This window comes from Solea senegalensis, linkage group LG12, assembly GCF_019176455.1.
Source record: "Solea senegalensis isolate Sse05_10M linkage group LG12, IFAPA_SoseM_1, whole genome shotgun sequence".
NCBI classification, from domain to species: Eukaryota; Metazoa; Chordata; class Actinopteri; order Pleuronectiformes; family Soleidae; genus Solea; species Solea senegalensis.
This window is the reverse complement of record NC_058032.1, coordinates 11,296,028-11,317,048: the sequence shown is the minus strand read 5'-3', so window position 1 is coordinate 11,317,048 and position 21,021 is coordinate 11,296,028. Positions and strand designations below refer to the sequence as shown.

At 42.3% G+C, this 21,021-nt stretch overlaps 1 protein-coding gene across 4 annotated transcripts in view; it reads right to left on the bottom strand.

The window, feature by feature from the left end:
• The window catches only part of spock1 (SPARC (osteonectin), cwcv and kazal like domains proteoglycan 1), an 80,509-nt gene extending 67,662 nt beyond the window's left edge, over positions 1-12,847 (bottom strand). The window contains exons 1-2 of one of the 4 annotated variants that reach the window (XM_044040339.1): positions 12,713-12,847; positions 12,069-12,206 (exon numbers count right to left, since the gene is read on the bottom strand). In XM_044040339.1, the coding sequence (XP_043896274.1) occupies positions 12,069-12,203 (135 nt within the window). In that variant the 5' untranslated portion in view covers positions 12,204-12,206; positions 12,713-12,847. Of the gene's footprint in view, positions 1-12,068; positions 12,214-12,712 lie in introns of all 4 variants that reach the window. The other 3 variants (XM_044040337.1, XM_044040336.1, XM_044040338.1) reach the window with 3 other exon arrangements.
• Between the last annotated feature and the right edge of the window lie 8,174 nt (positions 12,848-21,021).

Genomic DNA, 21,021 nt, shown 5'->3' with positions numbered 1-21,021 from the left:
AAGCTGACCGTGGTGCTGAAATCAAAACAGCTGAAGGACTCTTTTAGTCACGACCAGCGTGACTAAAAATATAAAATAAATACAGTTAGTCACCATCGCATGGTCACTGAAATTAGCCCAAAATGTGAAGTATTCAAATGTTGTCTGGAAAAACTACTGTATACACTAAATATTTAGCTGGTGACTGAAGACTGAAATATCCCATGCACGTTTGGCTGCATTCAGATTAAGTTTGGTACAGACGTTCCTCATCCAAAGGCTAAATCCTCCTGACTTTGCGTCTGCCAACAGCAGATTGACATGTTTCGTTTTTTTTTTTAGTGTCCTTCACGTTTCCCTCAGGATGATTTGTAAGACAGTGTGATCTCTTCACTGTGAGTTCATGACTGCACACGTAGTATTCCCTCAGGGCTCCACTGTTCGTTGCCATTACCTGCAATTCCCAAATGTGTGACTGTCACAAACAGCAGCACAGATGGGAGTCGGGTGGCGGCAGAGAGTGACAAAATGATGAAGAAAGAATATGGAAAGGCACTAAAAGCTACATGGAACTGATCTGCCACATCTTTGTGTCAATCTCCACCTCCCCTCTTCCACTTGTGCTCTCCGTCTCTGCCTCTCCACGTCCCAGGAGCATCACAATAGCGGCAGTAGCAAAAAAAAAAAAAAAACACTCCTGAATTATTGAAGCAGACAAGACAGCTCTCAAAACCACACACACTCTCACATACAAACAGTAACTGTATATCTGCCCTCAGGGGGAAAATGAGATAATGACGAATTCAATCTGACATGGTTTTAGGGACCATAAACATCAGAGAGAGGGTGGAAAGAAAGATGGGGAGGTGAGATGCTGACACTGATCGAAAGGAGAGCTAGGGAGGCGTGAAAAAGAGCAACAGACTGCCCATGATTTATTTCACATGGTGACACTCAGGGCTGGTGAGGCTACTTTCCCCGTTTGATCTGTGCAAGATGGCCTGCTTGTAAATAGAATCCACTGCATTAAATAATGGATTAGACTGCCAGTGTAGTCATTTGAACGCCGTTCATATGATCATCTACGTCAGCGATCCCCACGGGCAACGCCGTCATCTAAATAACAACTGCTGTGATGACAGGGAACAAGCAGAGGCAAACACATGGAGTCGGTCATGACGCCGTGTTACAAGTCAAAAGATTCCAACCTCATTACGTGACGTGGAAAAAAGGAAAGTGGTGATAACAGTGTAGAGGCATTAATAAATATCTGATGAATGTTTATATAGATTCAAGCTCATCAATTATAATGTGTGTATAATGTTAGTATTACACCTTGATCATAGAATTAGAAGTTTCGTCTGTCCACCACTTTAGCCCAGACTGAAATGTCTCCACAGTTGCTGCATGAAAATCCACACAATGTAAAGTAGCGAGCCAGATTCATACCCACAGACGTCCTCGCCCTGACATGACGGATTCCAGCTCCACTAGATTGCACCGCTACTTATGCTTCATCTCTATCTATGACCAACAATCGACAAAACATTCAGTGGTAAGATAGTGACCATGTCAGCCATGATACTTGAGCTCCAGTGGCTACCCTGAGCTGTCAGATCACTGATGCTAGCCTACAAAGTGCTCCATAGCTCTGCTCCCACCTACTTAAATGCTCTCATAAAGGCTTAACCCCTTTAACCCCTCGACTTTTCTCTTCATCACAGGATTGTCGTCTGTCAGTTCCAACAATCACAAGACAATCCTGAATCTTTGCATGTGACCTACTGAGCGCTACCAGAACAGGGGCAGTCCCTGTCTATCTTCAAGAAGCTCTTGAAGACCGAGCTCTTCCAAGAGCATCTGTCCAAACACTTACCTTACCCCCTCCCCTGCTATATCTCCTTCAGCACTTGGATCCACTTTTGGACTCTCACCCTCTGTCAGTCCACAGTTCCTATCTAGTGGATTTCTTTCCAAGACTTCTTCTATGTAACTTGTTCCTCTTTTGTGAGCCGCTTTGACTAAATGCGTAAATGTAAATGATCTTAGGCGTGTCAAGACCACCTAAACCAAGACCAAGACCACAGTGTATCGAGACCAAGACAAGACCAAGACTTTGAGGGGTTGAGACCGAGACAAGACCAAGACTTTGAGGGTTGAGACGAGACAAGACCAAGACTTTGAGGGTTGAGACCCGAGACAATACCAAGACTTTGAGGGGTTGAGACCGAGACAAGACCAAGACTTTGAGGGGTCGAGACCGAGACAAGACCAAGACCGTTAGCGTCACTTTGCAGAATTTACACGTTGCGCTGTGTTTTCTTTTGGAGGTATTTATGCACAAAAAGTCTTTGTGGTTGAGGTGACCAAAGTTTATTGTAGATGAGTTGGCTGACATCTTCTCACGGCCTCTTCTCCTGTCACTCACATGCACTTTTGTGTGTGTGTGTGTGTGTGAAAAATTTCAAATGAGAAATGAGTCGAGTTATTGGTTGTACCCAAAGCAATGCGATTTATGCAAAATCCCGGTTATGATATTCACAGGTTAATCCAAAAATGCACAGGCAATTTATTGATATCCCCACAGTTGTGGTCTTGACTGCTCTTGAAATAAAATCCCGAGACCGAGACCGACTAAAAATGCAGTCGATTCCGAGACGAGACCGAGACCTTCAAAAAGTGGTCTCGAGACCAAGACTGATCTCGAGTACTACAACAATTACATGTTGGTATCCTGTTGTTTGAAAGCAAGGCAAGGACAGTCAACATAAAAAGAGGTGTGATAGAAATCAACAAATGATGACTCACTGACACATCCCAGTAAAGTGTTTTGGGGTCAGTGACCCTCCGAACCCTCCATCCCTTCATGCAGTCAAGAATCATGTCATGTCACCTTGAGCTTTTTCCCCCCACCGACATCATAATTACATTATCTTCATATCTGTATAAATATATGCATTATGTGAGCAGGCACAAACCCAAGATCCCACACTCCCAGCCCAACAATACATTGAGTGGGCCAACAAGCACTTGCTGTTTGGCAGAGAATGCACCAAGCAAATATGGTTGCTATGGCTCATCTCCACGTGTACAGTAGAATTAACTTATAAAACAAATGACAAGAAGATAAATTCAACACCAGCATATGGCGGGAGAGCTGTCGAAGGAGCCAAACGACAGGGAGGAAACATCACATCGCGTGTTTTATGATATCAGACTTTACAGTTGTATTATTTTTACCCTTTATTTAACCAGGTAAGAGGCAGCACAACAAGGGGGACACACAAACATCAACATTATGCATCTGGCCTCCCACTACAATGATAACACCAACGTGTTTTGACAGGGAGATGATTGTCTGTCGTATATGGCAGACAAGCCATGAAGTGGAAACATGGTATAGATACAGGAGTGACAGCTTGAGTCCATGTGGCTCGAAGCCACACGTGTAAACATTGGACAGTAAATTCACAGCTTGCTGTTGCCATGCTGATTCCTTGTGAGGGTTTCTGAGGTTGCGGAGAATCGGCGAGAAAGTTTGTATTTGTTTGTTTTTCTCCCGAAATGCTGTGCACTGAAGTGCGTCGGTGCCAGTTTGACGGTGGTTTGTATATTGTGATGTGTTTTCTTCCACTGCGGCACACTGGGTCCTCGGGACCTTTCGTATTGTTTCTCTGTCTTGGCAAATCGTTGGACAAAAGAAGGAAAAAAGACCTTCACAGCAGCAGCACTGCAAACACAAACACACAGCGCCCATAAAGAGAGAGAGGCAAGGGCGGGGGGTGTTTTCTGAAACACACACACAATCACTGTCTATCTGTTATGTCCATTAAAGCTCCTCCTCTTCCACTATTCTCCGACCATCTCTCTTTTCTCCCCAGTTCCTCTCATCGACAGCCTACACCCAGAAGCCTCTTCTTAAACCTCTATCATCGCTAATTATTGCCCAACCCCAACCTTAAACACAATTCACATCTTAGCCCTAAAGAAATAAGGTTCTGCCTCACTCTGTCCAGGTTTTGGTCCCAATGACGAGAACTGGTCCTGACATGTTCTGAAGAGGTACACTACACACACACACACACACACACACAGCCTATTTATCCTGGTCAAAGGGGACACTGGCCTTCGCTTTGTCTAACCCACAACCAAATGGTCCTCCAGTGTGTTCATGTGTGTGTGTGTTTGCATGGATCTCTGCTCTTATTGATTATATCAAGGCTCCAATCAGGGTTACCAGGCTTGGTAAATTCACTGATCGATCTCCACAGGAGCCCTCAGGCTGGAGGGGAAACAGAGTGTGCATGTGCGCTTGCCTGAGCATTCTCCCCACATGCAGAGACAACACTTAGAGAGCGACGTAGCCTTTTTTCTTTTTTTTTTCCACGAGACACTTTAAAGGAGGCACGATCTGACGCCGACAACAAAAAAATGCACTTGTCCCTCTCCACTCATACAAGTGCAGTCCTTCAGTGCGGAGATTATAATCAGCGTTCCCTCATTTGAAATCGATAGCCCAGTGAGAAGAGCGTGCACACGAAGAGCATGTGAAGACAAATGGGATGGAGAGAGCAGAGAGACATGGTTTATTCTGAAGGGCAATATTTCATCAGGTATAATTCAAGTGTAAAATGAGAGGCAGAAGAGAGTGGACATAGTAAAAGGGAATGAAGAGAAGGTAAAGAGGAAGCTTTAGAAGAAGGAGGGAAAGCAGAGCAGTCGAGCAATAAGTAGGAATGACGGCTGCTCAGCCAAGTCCTCAATTAATTGATGGAAATAATGTATGTGTGTGTGTGTGAGGGAAGATGAAGGTGACTCTTTTTTTTTTTACCCTTCCCCCTCAGCTGTACAACCAACCAATCAGAACACACACGCACGCACACTTCATTAATTGCAATGGGGGAAACAGCACGTAATCCAGACTACCACTTATTCTATAATCCAGGGGAAAACAGGGAATTCATGTGATTCAATGTTAGTTTAATTTTGATAGTCATTGTTACTCTGAGACGGATCTCGTATTGTTATCAGAGGTTTGATCGAAACGTTGTTTTTTTTTTTACGCAATATTACTGCAGTTGTTGAGATGAAATGAACGAGGTTGCACCATGGCGTTAAACAGGTGTAGAGTCTTTATCTTCCCCCGACGAGCAGATATCTCTACAACATAAATCACCGTCTCTGACCACAGAAGACCGTGCCAGTGAACGTGAATTGCAGATTTCAGTCCCAGTACAGGAAAACTTGTGCTGCGCTACAGCTTCCCCTCGTGTGACCCGTCACTGGACTGCACACAGATCCACATCAAACATCCCCCAGAGGGAAACATGAGGGAGATTTTCCACTGCAGAGCTCTTTATTTAAATCAAACAGAGAGGTAACACTTTAAATTGCAAATGTGATGATTTCAGTGAAGCAGTGGTAAGTGAATAATAATAACAACAACTAAGAAAAAAAAATAAAGTGTCTTTTTGCTTTTTTTATTTTTAGGATACCTGAAATTCCAAGGTAGTCACCAACCTCAAAGGCACCAAAGGCAACTACCTACTGTAGTTTACAGTATAAAACAGTATATCCATCCATTTTATGCCGCTTTATCCTCCACAGGAGGGTTACCCCCTGGACAGTTCGCCAGTCCATCACACAGGACCACATATAGAGACAAACAATTCACAGCTACGGTCAATTTATTGCATGTTTTTGGACTGTGGGAAGAAACCGGAGAACCCGGAGAAAAACCCACGCACACACGGGGAGAACATGCAAACTCCATGCAGAAAGGCCCTTGTTCCGACCAGGGCTCGGACCCGGGGCTTCTCGCTGCAACTAGAAAGACTAAGTTATATTGCACAAATGAGCTGTCAGGGCGACGCGGTGGAGTAGTGGTTAGAGCTGAAAAACCCAGGTACAGCCAAGCCTCCCTGCATGGAGCTTTATAACTTTCCATTACACATCTTCTACATTTCTGCATCAGTAAATCTGTGATCAACCTCAGGCTCTACTTCAAGTAGCTGTGAATGCACACTTACCAGGATCATTTACACCTGGTTTGACCAAGCCCGGACAAATTTAGCAGGATAGCTTAAGGCCTCACTTTCTCAGATATTCATGGATTTGGATCCACGGTTAAAAAGCACATTGTAGCCGAGACAATTTTGCACAAACACACATCTTGTGTTGATAAAGGAAAACACTAGGGGTTGTGACTGGCACCCCCAGGGAGCATGTTGTCACTGAAAAGAAAATGTGGCTGATAAAACGACACTTCATTCTCACCAGTGAAGTGAGCAAAGACAGGCCGCTGCATGCAATATTACGTACATTGTAAGCGCACAAATATAGACACAAAAAATACCTTTCACTTTCAAGCTGCCTCCAGGTCCACCAGATAATGAATAGGCAGCCTGGAGATTGCATGTTTTTACACAAGAATTCATGAGGAACATATAGAGAAAATGTCTAATTCCCCCCTAGAGATGCTGCTTTTCAAAAAGGTGTTATTCAGTCTGTTTGGATTGTCAAAATTCAAATAAAAGCAAGTAAATCAAATAAAAGCCAAATAATAAAGAAACACTATCCACATCCATCCATTTTCTACCACTTCCTCCATCGGGCGATAGGCAGGTACACCCTGGACAGTTCGCCAGTCCATCGCATGGACCACATAGAGATTTATTTACCCAATTCCCATGTTTTTGTATGTTTTTGGACTAAAGATCGTGGAGAAAACCCACGCACACACACGGGAAGAACTCTTCTTGCTGCAAAGGCAAGCGTGCGGACATCATGTGTCATCGTGTGGCCCTACTAAATGGACATTGTTATCTAAAACTGTTTATCATGGACACTGGATAATGAAAGTGTATTCAGAGACCCGAAGACAGCGTGAGCTACGGTCGTTAGCAGATTTGCGTCTCTCGTTAGGATTTCCTGTTAATAACTACAATGAAGCTGGTTGGAACACTGCTCCAGCTGGACCCTTCACGTTCACTTTTGTCCTGACCAGAATATTCTGATGCAGCCAACAACATGAGGCAGCTGCAGGCTCACAACAAAGCTGACCCTGCCTTAAACAACAACCACAAAAACCCACAGTCAAACTCACTGCTGCATACTAATGTGTGCGTTTGTGCGTGCGTGTGCGTCTTCACTGCAGCTTCTTTCTTTTGTTTTTTTTATTATTAGCATAAGAGCTCATGCAAGTTTAAGTGGTGATTGTAACCTAAGGGAACCTGAAATACTGTTGGCATAAATAACAACAAGAGATTTGGCAAAAGAGCCACAAATGTGGTTTAGCAAATTTAAGGATTAAAGAAAACTATTTAATTGGCCATCAACATTTCCTCTAACAAGTGGTGCAGGCTCTAAGCTATCCACGTAGCATAATGGGGGTAAAAAAAAACACTGCACTAGAGGGCAGGATAAAACAGGATGAAGTTATTTTCCATAAAACAACGCAGCTAATCATATCTAGACATTTGCACAGTAAATTTGCAACAGTCGCTGGAGAGTGAAGAGTTAGAAAAGCTCCGTCCATGTACGTCAGTCTAATGCCAGTATGGTAATTCAATAAATGTGTCATTTAGTCTCCAAAAACCAACTGAAATGCATCATTACCGGCACAACGAATAGGTAACCAGGTCACAGGTAACCAAGTAAACTTAGAAATCAGACTGCTTCTCCCTTAATGTTCTCAAGACACTCTGAACTCTGACAGTTAAAACTATTGCAACTGCTCCACTGTCAACACACAGAGACAACAACATTCAGCAGGGAGTCAGTGGCTCATCAGCAAGGATGCGGAGTGAATCATGACAGGCAGAGAGGAGGAGTCGCGCGGGGGGGGGACGAGATGCTGTGGAGGGGGGACATGGTTGAGGAGGCACAGGGTCATTCGCTGCTCCAGAGACGTAGAGCCAAAATAAGGGAGGAAGACAAAAAAAAAGACTGGGGCCTGGACAAAAATGTTAAGATCAAGACCCATTGAGGATGGAGGGGAGGGGAGATAGAGTGAGTGACAGACATTAAGCTCATACACTGTTAGGATGTGTAAGATAAAGCATGGGATATACCTGAGATTCCTGAACCCCCTAAAAGAAGCCAAGTTACACCGTATCTATTGCCAGTGGTTGTTCTGCCCTGAGGAGTTTTTATCTGTGTATAAATTGGGATGTCACCAATGTGCCAAAAAGAAAACCGGTCGACGAAAGAAGAAAAGAACAACACTCTCATCTACAATGGTCCAATAGTTGCTATTTTCTATCTTTTACTCCCTCTCTCAATCTCTCTGGTAGCTGATATCACACAACCAAGGTAATGCCCTCTGGCAGGAAGCCATGCTGTTTCTACCTCTACAGGCATATACTGTATAAATATGTGAATCAGGCACTATGTCAGATAAACCGTCTATTCGCCAGCTGTTTTCATGATAACAGTACAGGTGGTGGATGGCTGTCGGGCCCCGGGATGTCGAAACAGTCTGAGAGAACGGATGAACATTTTTACCCACAGATCCAGAGAGGCGGCGGAGGAGAATCGCTGCGTGAAGTTTTAAAAGACAGGAAACCACAAGCAACAGATTTGGTGGTTAGTTAAATCAAAGAACGCCGGAAGAGTCCACGGTTGAATGTTTGCCACAAAACCAGATTGTGTCCGTTTGGCTTTGCCCTGGAAGTTACACAGAACATTTGCATTGCTGCCAAAAAATAGAGACAATGAAGAAGAAATGTGTTCGCCTGTGACTTGCATTCCCACCAATGCTGATTAAAAAACATGCTAATTAAACACGTTTCCACTATTTAAACCTGGCTTTAAATGGATTTATTGAAAGGTTTGATTGGATGACTTTGGTCTTTTTTGGTCTCCCGCGGAGTCATTCGTCACAAATGAAATCGTACAGAAGGATTTAAGAAGACACATTTTCACTGACGATCACTGTCTTCGGTTTTCGGTTCAAGGTCCGTGACCACGCCACGTTAAGATCAAGCTCCCAAATCATCACTACTAGATGGGTGGAATAAGAGCTGTGTTGTATAATCTCACTATATGTGCTATTAAACAGTTTGGTGCCAGAGAGAGGAGGAGAGAAAAGGCCAGTTTCTGAAGAAGGAAAAAAGAGAGCAAATGTTTCAGTAGACAAATTAAAAACCAGCTTTCCTATCTGTGCGATCAGGCAAACAACACACACACACGAGAACAACAGCAGCTCCTGTGTTTGGCTGGTAGCATTGCCTTAAATATTAAACTGAAATATCACCATCTATCCCTCCTCTGCCTTCCTTCACCCCCGTGTTTTTCACTCCTGTCCTTCGTCCTCCACTGACAGTTTCATGTAAATTAGTTTTATTTGCACAGGAGATGATGGGGAGAAATAAAGATTGGGCAGTGTGTGCACACACACACACACACACTGCAGATAGTGGAGCCCTGCCTGAGTGCACAGAGGCATGACTAACACTCGCTCTCATATCATGGCTCCTGTACTGTTGAGGGGAGAACAGACCTAATTAGGCCAAACTCACCCCCTGTCTACTGAAGTCTCTGAAGAACACAGCACACATCAACCTCCTAATGTTCAGCCTGTGGTTTCAAATGCAATGCCAGTGGTTACACAACTGTCACAATTAGACAGCTCTGAAATGTTGTTTCCCTGCTCATCCTAATGTTGGTGTTCACGATTGTGTCTCGGTGAGTAAATTATTTCCAAGTCCAAGTTCATGTGGGACTCACCAGCAGATCAGGAACTTTGTAACATACAAATTTGGACAATCATTGTCCTAAGTTAATGAAAGATATAGACAACCTAGCAAAGGGAAGCCTCAGAATGTCCATGATAAATAAACATAATAAATAAGTCACTCTTTAAGTGGCAACCGGCTGTGCTATCACCCATGATTGTCTATTTTCATCTAAACGGGAATATAATTTACAGAATCAACATAATGCCTGATTGAAGAAAACCTGAAACTAGCAATTACTGTGACCTAGCCTGGGGGAACTCAGCCAAGTCTGGCAGGGATTTGATTTTGCTCTGCAGACCCGTCTGGCAAGGACACCGTTTCGACCAACTTCAGAATCTCCTTATAATGGGAACCAATCACAAACCCCTGGCAAGCTTTCCCCACACTTTCATTCAAACAAAGTTCATTTTACAATCAGCAGAGTTGCCGCCTCATGGCCAGTTAGTATATTGTAGTGGTACTTCCTATTTGGCTTCAGAATGAACTTCCAACAACTACCTCCATTGTTTCTCTCTATTGTATTGGCCAAACCCAACCAGAGTTACAGAGTTATGTACCAAGATAGGGAACTAGTCAAATCTAACACTACATGTTGTTATGGTTGCACCATTTAATTTAACAGAAACAATGTAGATGTATTGTGCGGCATTTTGCACCTTCCCTTACGTGTCATCATCTCCTGAAGCCCCAACTAACTCATTTTGTCAAAGTTTACGTCGTTTCTTGAGATCATTTCTATTAAGAGCAGTAACTAACGATTACTTTGGCTGTCGCCAGAAATGATTAAAGTGACACAATGTTGGATTTCAACCATCAAATAATGTCTCCAAGATTATTTTGATGGTGCATCATCGCCCCTGTCAAAGCTTGAGCCTACATTGGCACGAGGTAGCGTCAACTACAAAGTTCTGTTCTTTCTGTGTAACAGACTGTTGTTAAGTGTAATGGACTGTTGCTAGGAACCAAGCACATTATGAAGAACCTCATATGTATTATTTGCTCTGCTTCCACTGTCACCGTCTTATTTATATCCACTAAGAATGTCTGTGTACCAATATAACGGCTTGTTAGTGTGACTTAGCTTCAGTGCACTGTGACTTTCATTGTTTACTTGTGGTGATTACATATTTAAAAATATATATATTTTAAAGACACACTGAGCCAATAGAGTCCAAGCTTATGTTGCTAGCAACAATAGCATGTTTGCAGTACCAACCCAGCATAATCAATGTATTCATTTCATTTTATTAATAAATATATTGTTTCTAAGCCTTGTAAATAAGCAGTTATTGTGATGTAAACCCTGTATTTATTCTTCTTTGTTCATTCAGAACATTGGTGCAGTTGGTGCATACTGCCCCCATCACTTCCTGTAGTGCATTGCAGTTACTGAATGTGGTTTGCCAGAGCAGGGCTCTAGAGTGCTATCAATTGAGTGTGTAACCTAATTTGTGTCTTTCTTCTACAGTAGACCACACTACACCACAGTATAGTATAGTATAGTACTTTCATATTTTCAATAAAGAGTTAGTTTGTAATCATCGATAAAGTCTGCCATACATTTAGTTCATTGTGTGAAGATTAAACGTTTGTTTACAATCATTTACATAAGTATGAATGAACATGGGGAAATGACTAAAGAAATCACGGTGCTGTAGGCGGAGCGTTGAAAAATACAAACTTTTTGCACTGATGGCACTAATCAATGTGTTTAAATTAAACCGGTTGAAAAACGTCGACAATAAAATGCTTTTCGCTTTGACGAACTGTAATAATGGCCGTTGTTGATTATGTCGACTAATCGTTGCAGCCCCACTGCTCATGCATCGATTTGCATCTGTGCTGATTTGACACATTGGCCTACAGTCAATTACAGTTAAAAATGGATTATGATATCTCACCAGGAAACAAGCCTTGATATTTCACTACAAACGCTCATCTACTCAAAACACGTACTCTCTCGCTCTCATAAGTATATTAATACATGAGGTATTGTTCAAAGAGATCATAAAAGTAAATGTATTATCAGACTAAGCCTAACCCTGAAGGCTGAGCTCGACAATTATTAGAGGGCAAAAACAGCTCAGTTATTGCAATTTACAAAGACAAAGACGAGCCACAATGCAAAACCATAACAAAGAAATGCTCCATCATGTGCGTAAATCCACTGTCTAAGTCTATGACTCTGACTCTCTTTCAATCCGGGATTGAACTTGCCGAGTTTCTACAAGGTGGATTATGTCTAATGACAAGTCTCAAGTACTCACAAGGTGTAACAAGGGCGTACTCACACACACACACACACACACACACACACAATAAAGCTCGTGATAATGCTGTGCTACTCACATCTCTGAATCTGTTCCAGGATCTGTCCTTGTTGTACTGAGCCACGGTGCTCAGCCATTTGTCGTTGCTGTTACCGGAGACTACCGCTTCTCTGCCCAGCAAGAGAGCCGCGAGAGGCAGCAGAAAGAAGAGCATCTTCTGAAAGCAGAGAGAAGCAGAAGCAGGTGAGGGTGTGAGACGGGCACAGGCAGTCAGGACGCTGCTGCTGCTGCTGCTGCTGCTGCAAAGTACAAGCGCGGAATGAAATGACACCCAAAACACAGAACTCTCACACTGTGACGCATCGCGGGGTCAGGATGTCACCAGAAAAGGACCGAAGTAGTGTTTGTGTTTGTCCCTGCGTGGAGGCTGATCCTTTTCTAATCGGATTACCAACACTGGAGAGTTGTCACCGTGGGGTTGCCGCGACGCGATCGGCTCATGAAACCAATTTAAAAAGCAATTAGCAAATTTCCGCCCCCACGGAGCTTTGTCTAGGCTTCCCCCACGTCTCCTGCTCTCCCCCTGCAGCAGCAGCAGCAGCAGCAGCAGCGACGGCTCCACCAAAGTCGACACACGGGCGTAAAAAGGACTTTCAATTCCAGTTTATGTTGTATTTCTGAATAAATAACCAAGCAGCGCCTGATAACAGTGCGTTTACTTACCTGGGATTGTTCGTTGGTGACCGATTCCGACTCCCGGGGGAAAATAAACCCACGGCCCCGGGCACTCCTGGTTGCACCCGACTGCTCAAAGGATTGACGGCAAACGCGAGCTGCGAGGACGAACAGACCAGGAGATTTCTCCTCCTCCTCCTCCTCCCCGGTCACCAGACACCGCCTCCTTCCCTCTCTCTCTCTCTTTCTCTCCCTCCCTCCCTCTCTCCCCCTCTCTCTCCGGTGTGAACCCACAAACCGTGTCATTGATTTTCAGACGTTTTTGGCTTTTTTTGCATGTTCACACTAGACATGATTTCTTTGTTTACAGCGTAAAACACACATTCCAGTTCAGTCACGGTACTTTTCTGTTGAGGAATTCCAGCGTGTGTGTGTGTGTGTGTGTGTGTGTGTGTTCACCGACATCATAAAAAATGAAAAAAATAACAAATAAGAAATAAAGGAAAGCGTTTGTTTGGGTTTTTCTTTTCAGCACCACGGACAGAGACAGGCCACTGTTTTAAATGGGCCGCGTAACTAGGGCGTTCCTCTTTTGAGGGAATATAACGATATGCAGGGTGTTTAAATATTTAATCTGTGACTCTCTGCTTTGACAAAACTTCTCTCTTTTCTTCTTCCTGCACCTCTTTGCGCGTGCGTCTGTCTGGATGAGAGTGTCGTTCTGCTTTGGTTTTTGTTCAATTCTGTTTTATTGACCTGCTCTGGCACAAAGCAGCGAGAGGATAAAGAGGTGCAGCGCATTGTTTTCCTGTAGTTTCTCATAACAAGCTCTTGTGTTTCTCTGCCTCCATGTGTCTTTTTTGTTAGAAAGGATCACAATGAATGAAACAATCAAGAGCGATTCTGGTGTTCTGTATGTGTGCTAAGCACCGGTTCTTTGTGTGTTTTGTCTATATTTATTTTGTATTTTACAACTTTTGTACATAAATTGTTCGTAATGGGTTCACATTGGGGTTTTTTTTCACTCATGTTCAGTGCAAGTTAAGTGGCAAACCTTTTAATTCTTTTTAAGAAAATGAAACACTATAGATTACAGCCTTCCTGCAACTTTTCTTTTTATTTTCTGTTCTGGGGCCAGAGACAAATCTCATTAAAAATGAAACAGGCTAAACACAAAGACAAATTATACACACTAGTTTGCAATTGTGTTTTTCGTCAGTGGGGAATTGTGGGGTCCAGGTTTTCATTACTTGAACTTATGTGTTTATGTTTTATCCTCAAAGTTAAAAGTATTAAAGCGTGGAGTAACAACAAATGTCCGTTACATTCAAACCACTGTTAAATCACTTTACGTGACGCTGATCAAGCTCCGCCCAGGTGGAAGCATAACAGGTATAGTAAACTTTAGGATAAGGAATTATAGCCGGTTCTCTGAAACATGAGTGAGGTTATATGAATGTTGAAAGAGAACTTTAGCTGAAGGCATTAACCCTGATTCTCTTTAACATGAGTAACGAGTAATGAATCATTTTGAAAGCTAGCAGTTGGAATATGGACCTAGAGTTGTCCTTTCAGAAATCTCACCTGAGGCAGTCTGTTGATGTCATATTTTAGTATCAGCTCAGCTCACTTGGAAATGGAAATGCAAAGAAAACCAAACGAGTAGAGTCGTAATGGTAATCATATAATCCAGCAGCAGTCTTCTTTTTGTCTAATGAAGGTGGACACCAGAGATGCCAGGCTTTAACAGTATCAGTATTGTACTTTAATTTATGTACATGAAATGGTCAAATCGTATCATAAAATTGATTGTTGTGGCTCATTTACATGAAACATTAGCTTTTCTTCACGTGAAAAGGACCCAATAGTTGCTAAAGGCTGCAGAATATGAAAATGTCTATTTGTCATGTGTCAGCTTTAGCAGCAGCTGGTTCAGAGTTAATGAGTTCAGCGCATTAAAATTGTCCTTATGCAGATTCATACACAGATATATATGACAATCTGCTCATCTGCAATATGTTGTTATAATTAGCAGTCAATCTTCACCGTCTATTTATACATTTATAGAAACACATTCTGTTCACAAGACACTGTATGTGATTGTATATATAATAGCAACTATGGAGTAAACTGCAGCTACCGGTGGATGCTAACAAAAAAGTCAAATGTGATGACGAAGGCTTTTCAAAAGTGACAATATGAAGTTAAATCATTACAACCAATGCATTACAATTTAATGTTGAGTTCTTCATTCATTTTGCAAGACCAAGAGAGAGTACACAAGGATTTTCAGTTCTCCAAAGTACTGTTACTTTGGCACTAACGGTATACAGTATTTTTTTGAAAAGCCACAAGCTTTTCGGTTCTTTTGTAATTGTTGTTTTTATTTTATTGTTATAAGTATTTGGATACATCTTCATCTGTGCAGCACTTTGGTAAACTGAGGTTGTTTTTATATGCACTATAAACATTTTCTTACTTACTATACGGTCATTGGTCTTCTGCATGCCACAATCTGTCATACAAGTTTAAGTTTTGTCTGGCCTCATAGGCCTAGCAGTTTTTATGGCAGCCTATGAACACGCAATGGGACTTAAGGGCCATAAGTAAAGATGTACTGCATTTATTGTCTTTATCATATACTGTACATTTAATTTTGAGCCAAGGAAGGAGGAGAGTGAAACACTGGCTCACCGTGCCATGGATATGTACAACAGATACATCAACTTCAAAAGTTAAATGACAGTCTGCAGAACAATGGCTACTGACAGGACCTTGGGGCGAAAAGCATATTTCTCACTGTGCTGTCTTGTATATAAGGAGGCACTGGTTGAGTGGAGAAACTCAACTCATAAGCAGCTTATACTCTGAATGATTATGAGACACTTGCTTTTGACATTTAGGAGCACTGACTTGACATTTCTACGCAGTATAGATGTAAATGTTTTTGCACCCTGCGTAAATGGCTCACTTGGCATTTACTCTAAATCTGGTTAAAGGTGGGACGCTGGTCTTAGAATCTTGGAAATGTGTCCTTCACAATTCTGAGGAGTGGGGACAAATGACTTGGTCCAAGCAGACGGATGTCATGAGAAAGCCCCATATACTACATTCATTATTAAAGGTGAGAGGGTTCAAAATAAAAATATGAAAATCTCGACTGAACCCAGTTGGTATGAATGTACTGATGGTTTATCTTTTAGAGATCATATATATATATATATTTATACATACGTATATATAGGAGGAAATAAGGAGAGTAAAATTGTAGCAGAAAAATGGCTCCAGCATCACCGCAACCCTCATTTATAGGACAATGCGATAGACAATCAATGAAAATGAATGGTCCACACATTTCAGACATATTGAGTCTGAAATGTGTGGAAACCTTTTTCCTTTCTTCTTTTGTACAAAAAAACCCAAACATGTGAGTGCAAACATCATCGTTATTGTGTGGGTACAGCAGCTTAGCCAGAGACTCATCACTCTGCGAGTTCAAAGGGTCTAATCCAGGCCCACTTCAGTCAGTTCTTCTCCCGATTCTCCTCTCTTTCTCAAAAACCCAGCAACTGCCAAGAAGGTTCTGAAGATGAAGTATCTGCAGGGGTTCCGGATCAAAATATGTGAAACAAAGCTGAGGCGAGCAGCATCACAGCAGTACATTTATGGGCATACATCCCCCACATTGCAAGTGCAGATAGTGAAGGGAAACGGAGGCAGAGCAAAGGAGAAAAGAATAATGAAGCTTGATTAAAGTGTGTGTAGGTGTGTTGGAGACATGCGAGAAAGGCCAAAGGAGAAGTGTAAGGGGAGAATGTGGTGAGCAGTCTGGTATGAAAGGCTGCTATCACACCAATGAGCGTTGTATTTCTAACTTAACTTGTGCACGAGAACCCCAGTTCCACATGAGTGGGTCTGAAAGTGAACCACAAGTGTAATCCACGCCAGCATCTGTGATGATATCTGCCATGCCCGTGTCACTGGTGGAAAACTTCAGAAAATTCACAATTTCCATCACACAACAAGCTCGGTGATCTTGGGGGCATTTTTTTTTTAATCCAATCACACATCTGACGTTCCACATAGGATGAAAAGAGAAAAGCCATAAAGCATGAAACCCGCCAGCAAATGAGATAAAGTTTGCATGTCTCCACATCCCGACAGATGGTTTCATACAAACAGATACATATACTAATCAGTTCCTCATCAGGGACTTCAGTGACAGTAAACACAATATTATGTTCACATGCCCACTCTAAAGGAGAGTGCATTTAGGATCCAAACAATGATGGGATAACGCTCGGCATATACACAAATGAAGTTTTCCAGTGTTGTTCAAAATGGGTTTGTCGTCTTTATTTTCCTTTGTGCGAAACAAGTTTGTCAAGGTTTGAAAAAGTTCTAAGTCATCGTGGCATTTCTTTGTCGAGCTCAAAAGGGTTTTATTTTTATTTCAAAAATTGACAAAACAACAAGGCAGACGTGAACTTCTCCAAAAATAACAGCACACAAAGGGAACGACCTGATACTGTCAAAGTCAGCCTGCTTGGATTTTCTTCCCAATGAGACATCCCTGCAGAATGTGATACCACAGCAGCCGATTATGGCTGATTAAGGACACAGATTTTGTCGTCGCACGTCAAGTCATAGACATACCAGTCTTCGCTTGGCGATCCATCATTCAGACGACATGTACGGGCAGCTATAATCAAAAAAAAGGTCAATAATAATAATCGTGAATGTATGGGGGATTTTTTAGTTGAGATGTTCAGTGCACGCATCACAAACAGTGGACACGGAATGGCCACTGTCTCTGAGGAGCTTTCACATTCTCTGTGAACACTGATGATGTTTGATTACCCAACTCTCACTGAGCGATGAAAAAGTGAACAAACGAGCTGATCATGTCGGAGCTTCACTGGTGTTCATGTACTGTTTATGTGCCAACACAATGAGCAGAGTCTCTGTCATTTACACACATATTGTATTTTAGATTTGCACATAAAGAGAAAAAACAGCTGAACCAAAACTATGGTAAGCGATGGAAAAGTCGGATGAAATGTATTTATAAAAATGTGGCTTCTCCTGTTCCTCCAGCAAAACAAACAAGACAAGGGCACTGTGCAGACAGTGAAATTAAAGTCAACGAAATCAGTGAATAGGTAAACATAATTAGCTACTTGATAGTGTGGACCAGAAATGCAGACAGCCATTTAAGGGGAGCCCAAATGCTTGAGTATCTACCCCAGAAGAGCAGAGTACACCAGAGAGGAGAATAAACCAGCAGCAACACAGAGAGGTTATCTTCTAACAGTAGCCTACTGTTAAGAGGGGACAGTACAAAAAGAGGCATGCACTGCAATGCAGCATGGCACCAAAAACTACTGTTCTCTCCTCCGGGGTAGCAGTGAAGAGGCAGCGTGCAAGGTCACTAAGGTTTCCCCACTCAAGTAGTTGAGTAGTAGTAAGAAGAGTCTCACAGGAGGCCAGAAACAACAGAAGACCAGGAAGGGATGTTTGAACAATGTCAGAGCCATTGTCATTGCCAACAGAGCAGAGCAGCCTCTCCTCCCTTCACCTTCTTCACATATGAACGGCTTTGAGGGATATTTTCTGCGACGCTTTACCATGAACCAACTCCCGAGTGCTTACGGTTTGTGCTTCACAGGCAATAAAACAGCAAAGAAGGAAATTAGAGAAAACAAGTGGCAAATCTCGGCTGCTGGGCTTCACTCACAAGGACATTGTTCACATCTGGCCTGTTTTGTTTATCTGAAGCTTAGAGGTTGACGTTTTTGACTCGGCGGAAGACGCAATGAGGTTTGTGTCTCGCGTCCTCGTAACGACATGAGACACGGATCTTAGAAAACACACTTCAGCTCGTCGTAACTGAATCATTAGACTGAGTTCATTAAAAGACTTACTCCAGACTTCCTGCACGACTGGAGCACAGACTCCGTCTGACAGTCACTGAACTGAAATGCGGCTAAGGGCGTCGTGATGCGGCCTCTGTTAAATATTGGGATTTCTGACATGTCCATGCTACAATGCATTGAAATTAACGCATGTTTTCAGTCATTTTTAAGACTTTTTAACTGATCAACAGTTCGGCGTTGTTCAGTTTGATTCCTGTGTCGGACGTCGCGCTCATTTAGTATCGGCTCAGCTCGTTTTAAAACCATGCCAGAGCAGGTACCAGGTGCTAGGTACTATCCCTAATGGAAAAGCAATATCCTATGTTCAATCCTGTACATGTCATATTGATGATATAAAGATTGTGGTTACACAACTACATTGAGAATATCTTCCACATTTGCATATCTCTAGATGAATGGAGGCAGTGTGACAGAAGTTATGCTTCAGTATGATTTCTCTGGTTTGGGGGATGATGCAGAATAACAGTTTGTACATGTTGATAAGATATGGGGCCTTCACTCCCCACAGTGGCGGAGAGGAAATTGAGTAAATGACCGCAGCGTTGGGCCCACAGCTGCCTCATCGTGGGAGGAAATAGATTACCCTTATCAAGCTTTTCTCAAAGAAAGTCGCCGCAGTGAAAAGCTAATTACAATCTGCATCTGCTGAGAACAACCATAATAAAACTCACTGATCCTTTACATTTTATTATCTCTGAACTTTGCTCAGAGGTATATGTGCACAAGTTATTACTTGCAGGCGCGTGTAATCGTATAATGCGAGAGCGATAGCATGTGCACTGTGTGCTCCCTGCAAATCCTACTAAAGGCAAAAAGAGGTGAGGGCATCATTGTGGATTCTGTCACCTGGACGCCCATAAAGACTGAAAGTAGAGGATGAGGTGAAGGAGTGACACGCCCAACGTGTGACAAGTACACATATGCACATATACACATATTGTCCCAGCAGAGTGTGATTACAATCATTTTGGAAATCTGCTCCCTCAAATGTGTGAATACTGTCAGATTCACTCAGTTGTTCAGTCTCAGTCTGGAAATCACCCCTGAAGAAATCACTCATTCCTTCAAACGGCAGCCACTGACAGCGTTTGACTGCCAATTAAACCGGCTTTTCTTCCCGTCGCCTCGGCCTATCAATCTACCTCGATATGCGTTTCCTTTCCATTTTATTTCAGGCAGGTCGAAATAATCCTGGCCGACCACTGTCCGCATGACACCGAGACAGTCGATCTGAGAGATGGATTCTTGACACGTCTGATCCAAAAATGTATTAACATTCTACAGCGAGGCATTTAACATTTAACTGGCAGCTCCTTAAAGTTCAAGTGCAGCCTGACACATCAGTCGTGTTGCAGTGACAAGTGGAATAAAAGAACAAACTAGTGGGATATATGTCCACAAAAGTATACATCAGAAATGACTGGCTCTTTGGGCAACAGTCAGCATGTAAGCTGTTTAATAATAATAATAATAAGAAGCTCTGGTGATTGTTGATACAACACATGGGATAGCAAATCTTTCGTTTTTGGATTTCGGAGACATAACCAGGAAGGAGAAACTCGGGATTCAGAGGATGTTTCGTGTCTGAGGCTCAGCTGCCTCTGCTGCCTGTCAAGCAGCTTGATATTGAGGACAATTCTTGCAAATGTGTGGGCTTAACTTTACACACCGAGCAGTTTGATCGATCCGAGTTAACTATAAGAACAATTGAATTAACACACCTGTGCTTTAGTGACGAGAGTGTGATGTCATCATTTTGCAGGAGTGGGGAAACGTGCAAAATTGTGGTAGACAAAAAGTTCTCACACTGTGTTTTTATACTTATGTGTACAAAACTGTACAAAATGTAGGCGGAAATTAAGTGGAATCAACTCATCTTATCTTGGTGGTTTTAAGTTTTTTTTTTATTTCAAGTTGATTTAGCTTAGAATTTCTGAATTGAATTAAACAATTTCAATTAAATTAGAATTTTACTCGTTTCAAGTAGAGACCCTTCAGGTGTTCCTTTAGTTCCGGAAAGTAGGAAAAACAATGATCACTCCCTGATAACGGTCTTCATTACATAAATGATCTTTTTCAGAATTAAGAGCTGTGAGTGTGGTTGTCAAAATGTCATGTTTGTTCAAGAGTAATCTAAATTATTTATTTATCGACTTGTCATACAATCTTTTCCCAAAAACACAGAAAAACAATAGAAACCGCAGAGATGGTCTGCACTTCAGAACATTTCTGTACATTTCCTTTGTGAAGCACTTGGGTCACGGTGGTCACACCGAGGAACAACAATCCTACTGTGACTTCCAGCATCACAGCACAAAGTGTGAACTATTTCTGAACAAACTTATACCCTGTCTCACTCAGTCTTACTTGAAGTAAATTATTTCAGAATTCTGATCATCCATCTTGTCATCCTCCCTCCCT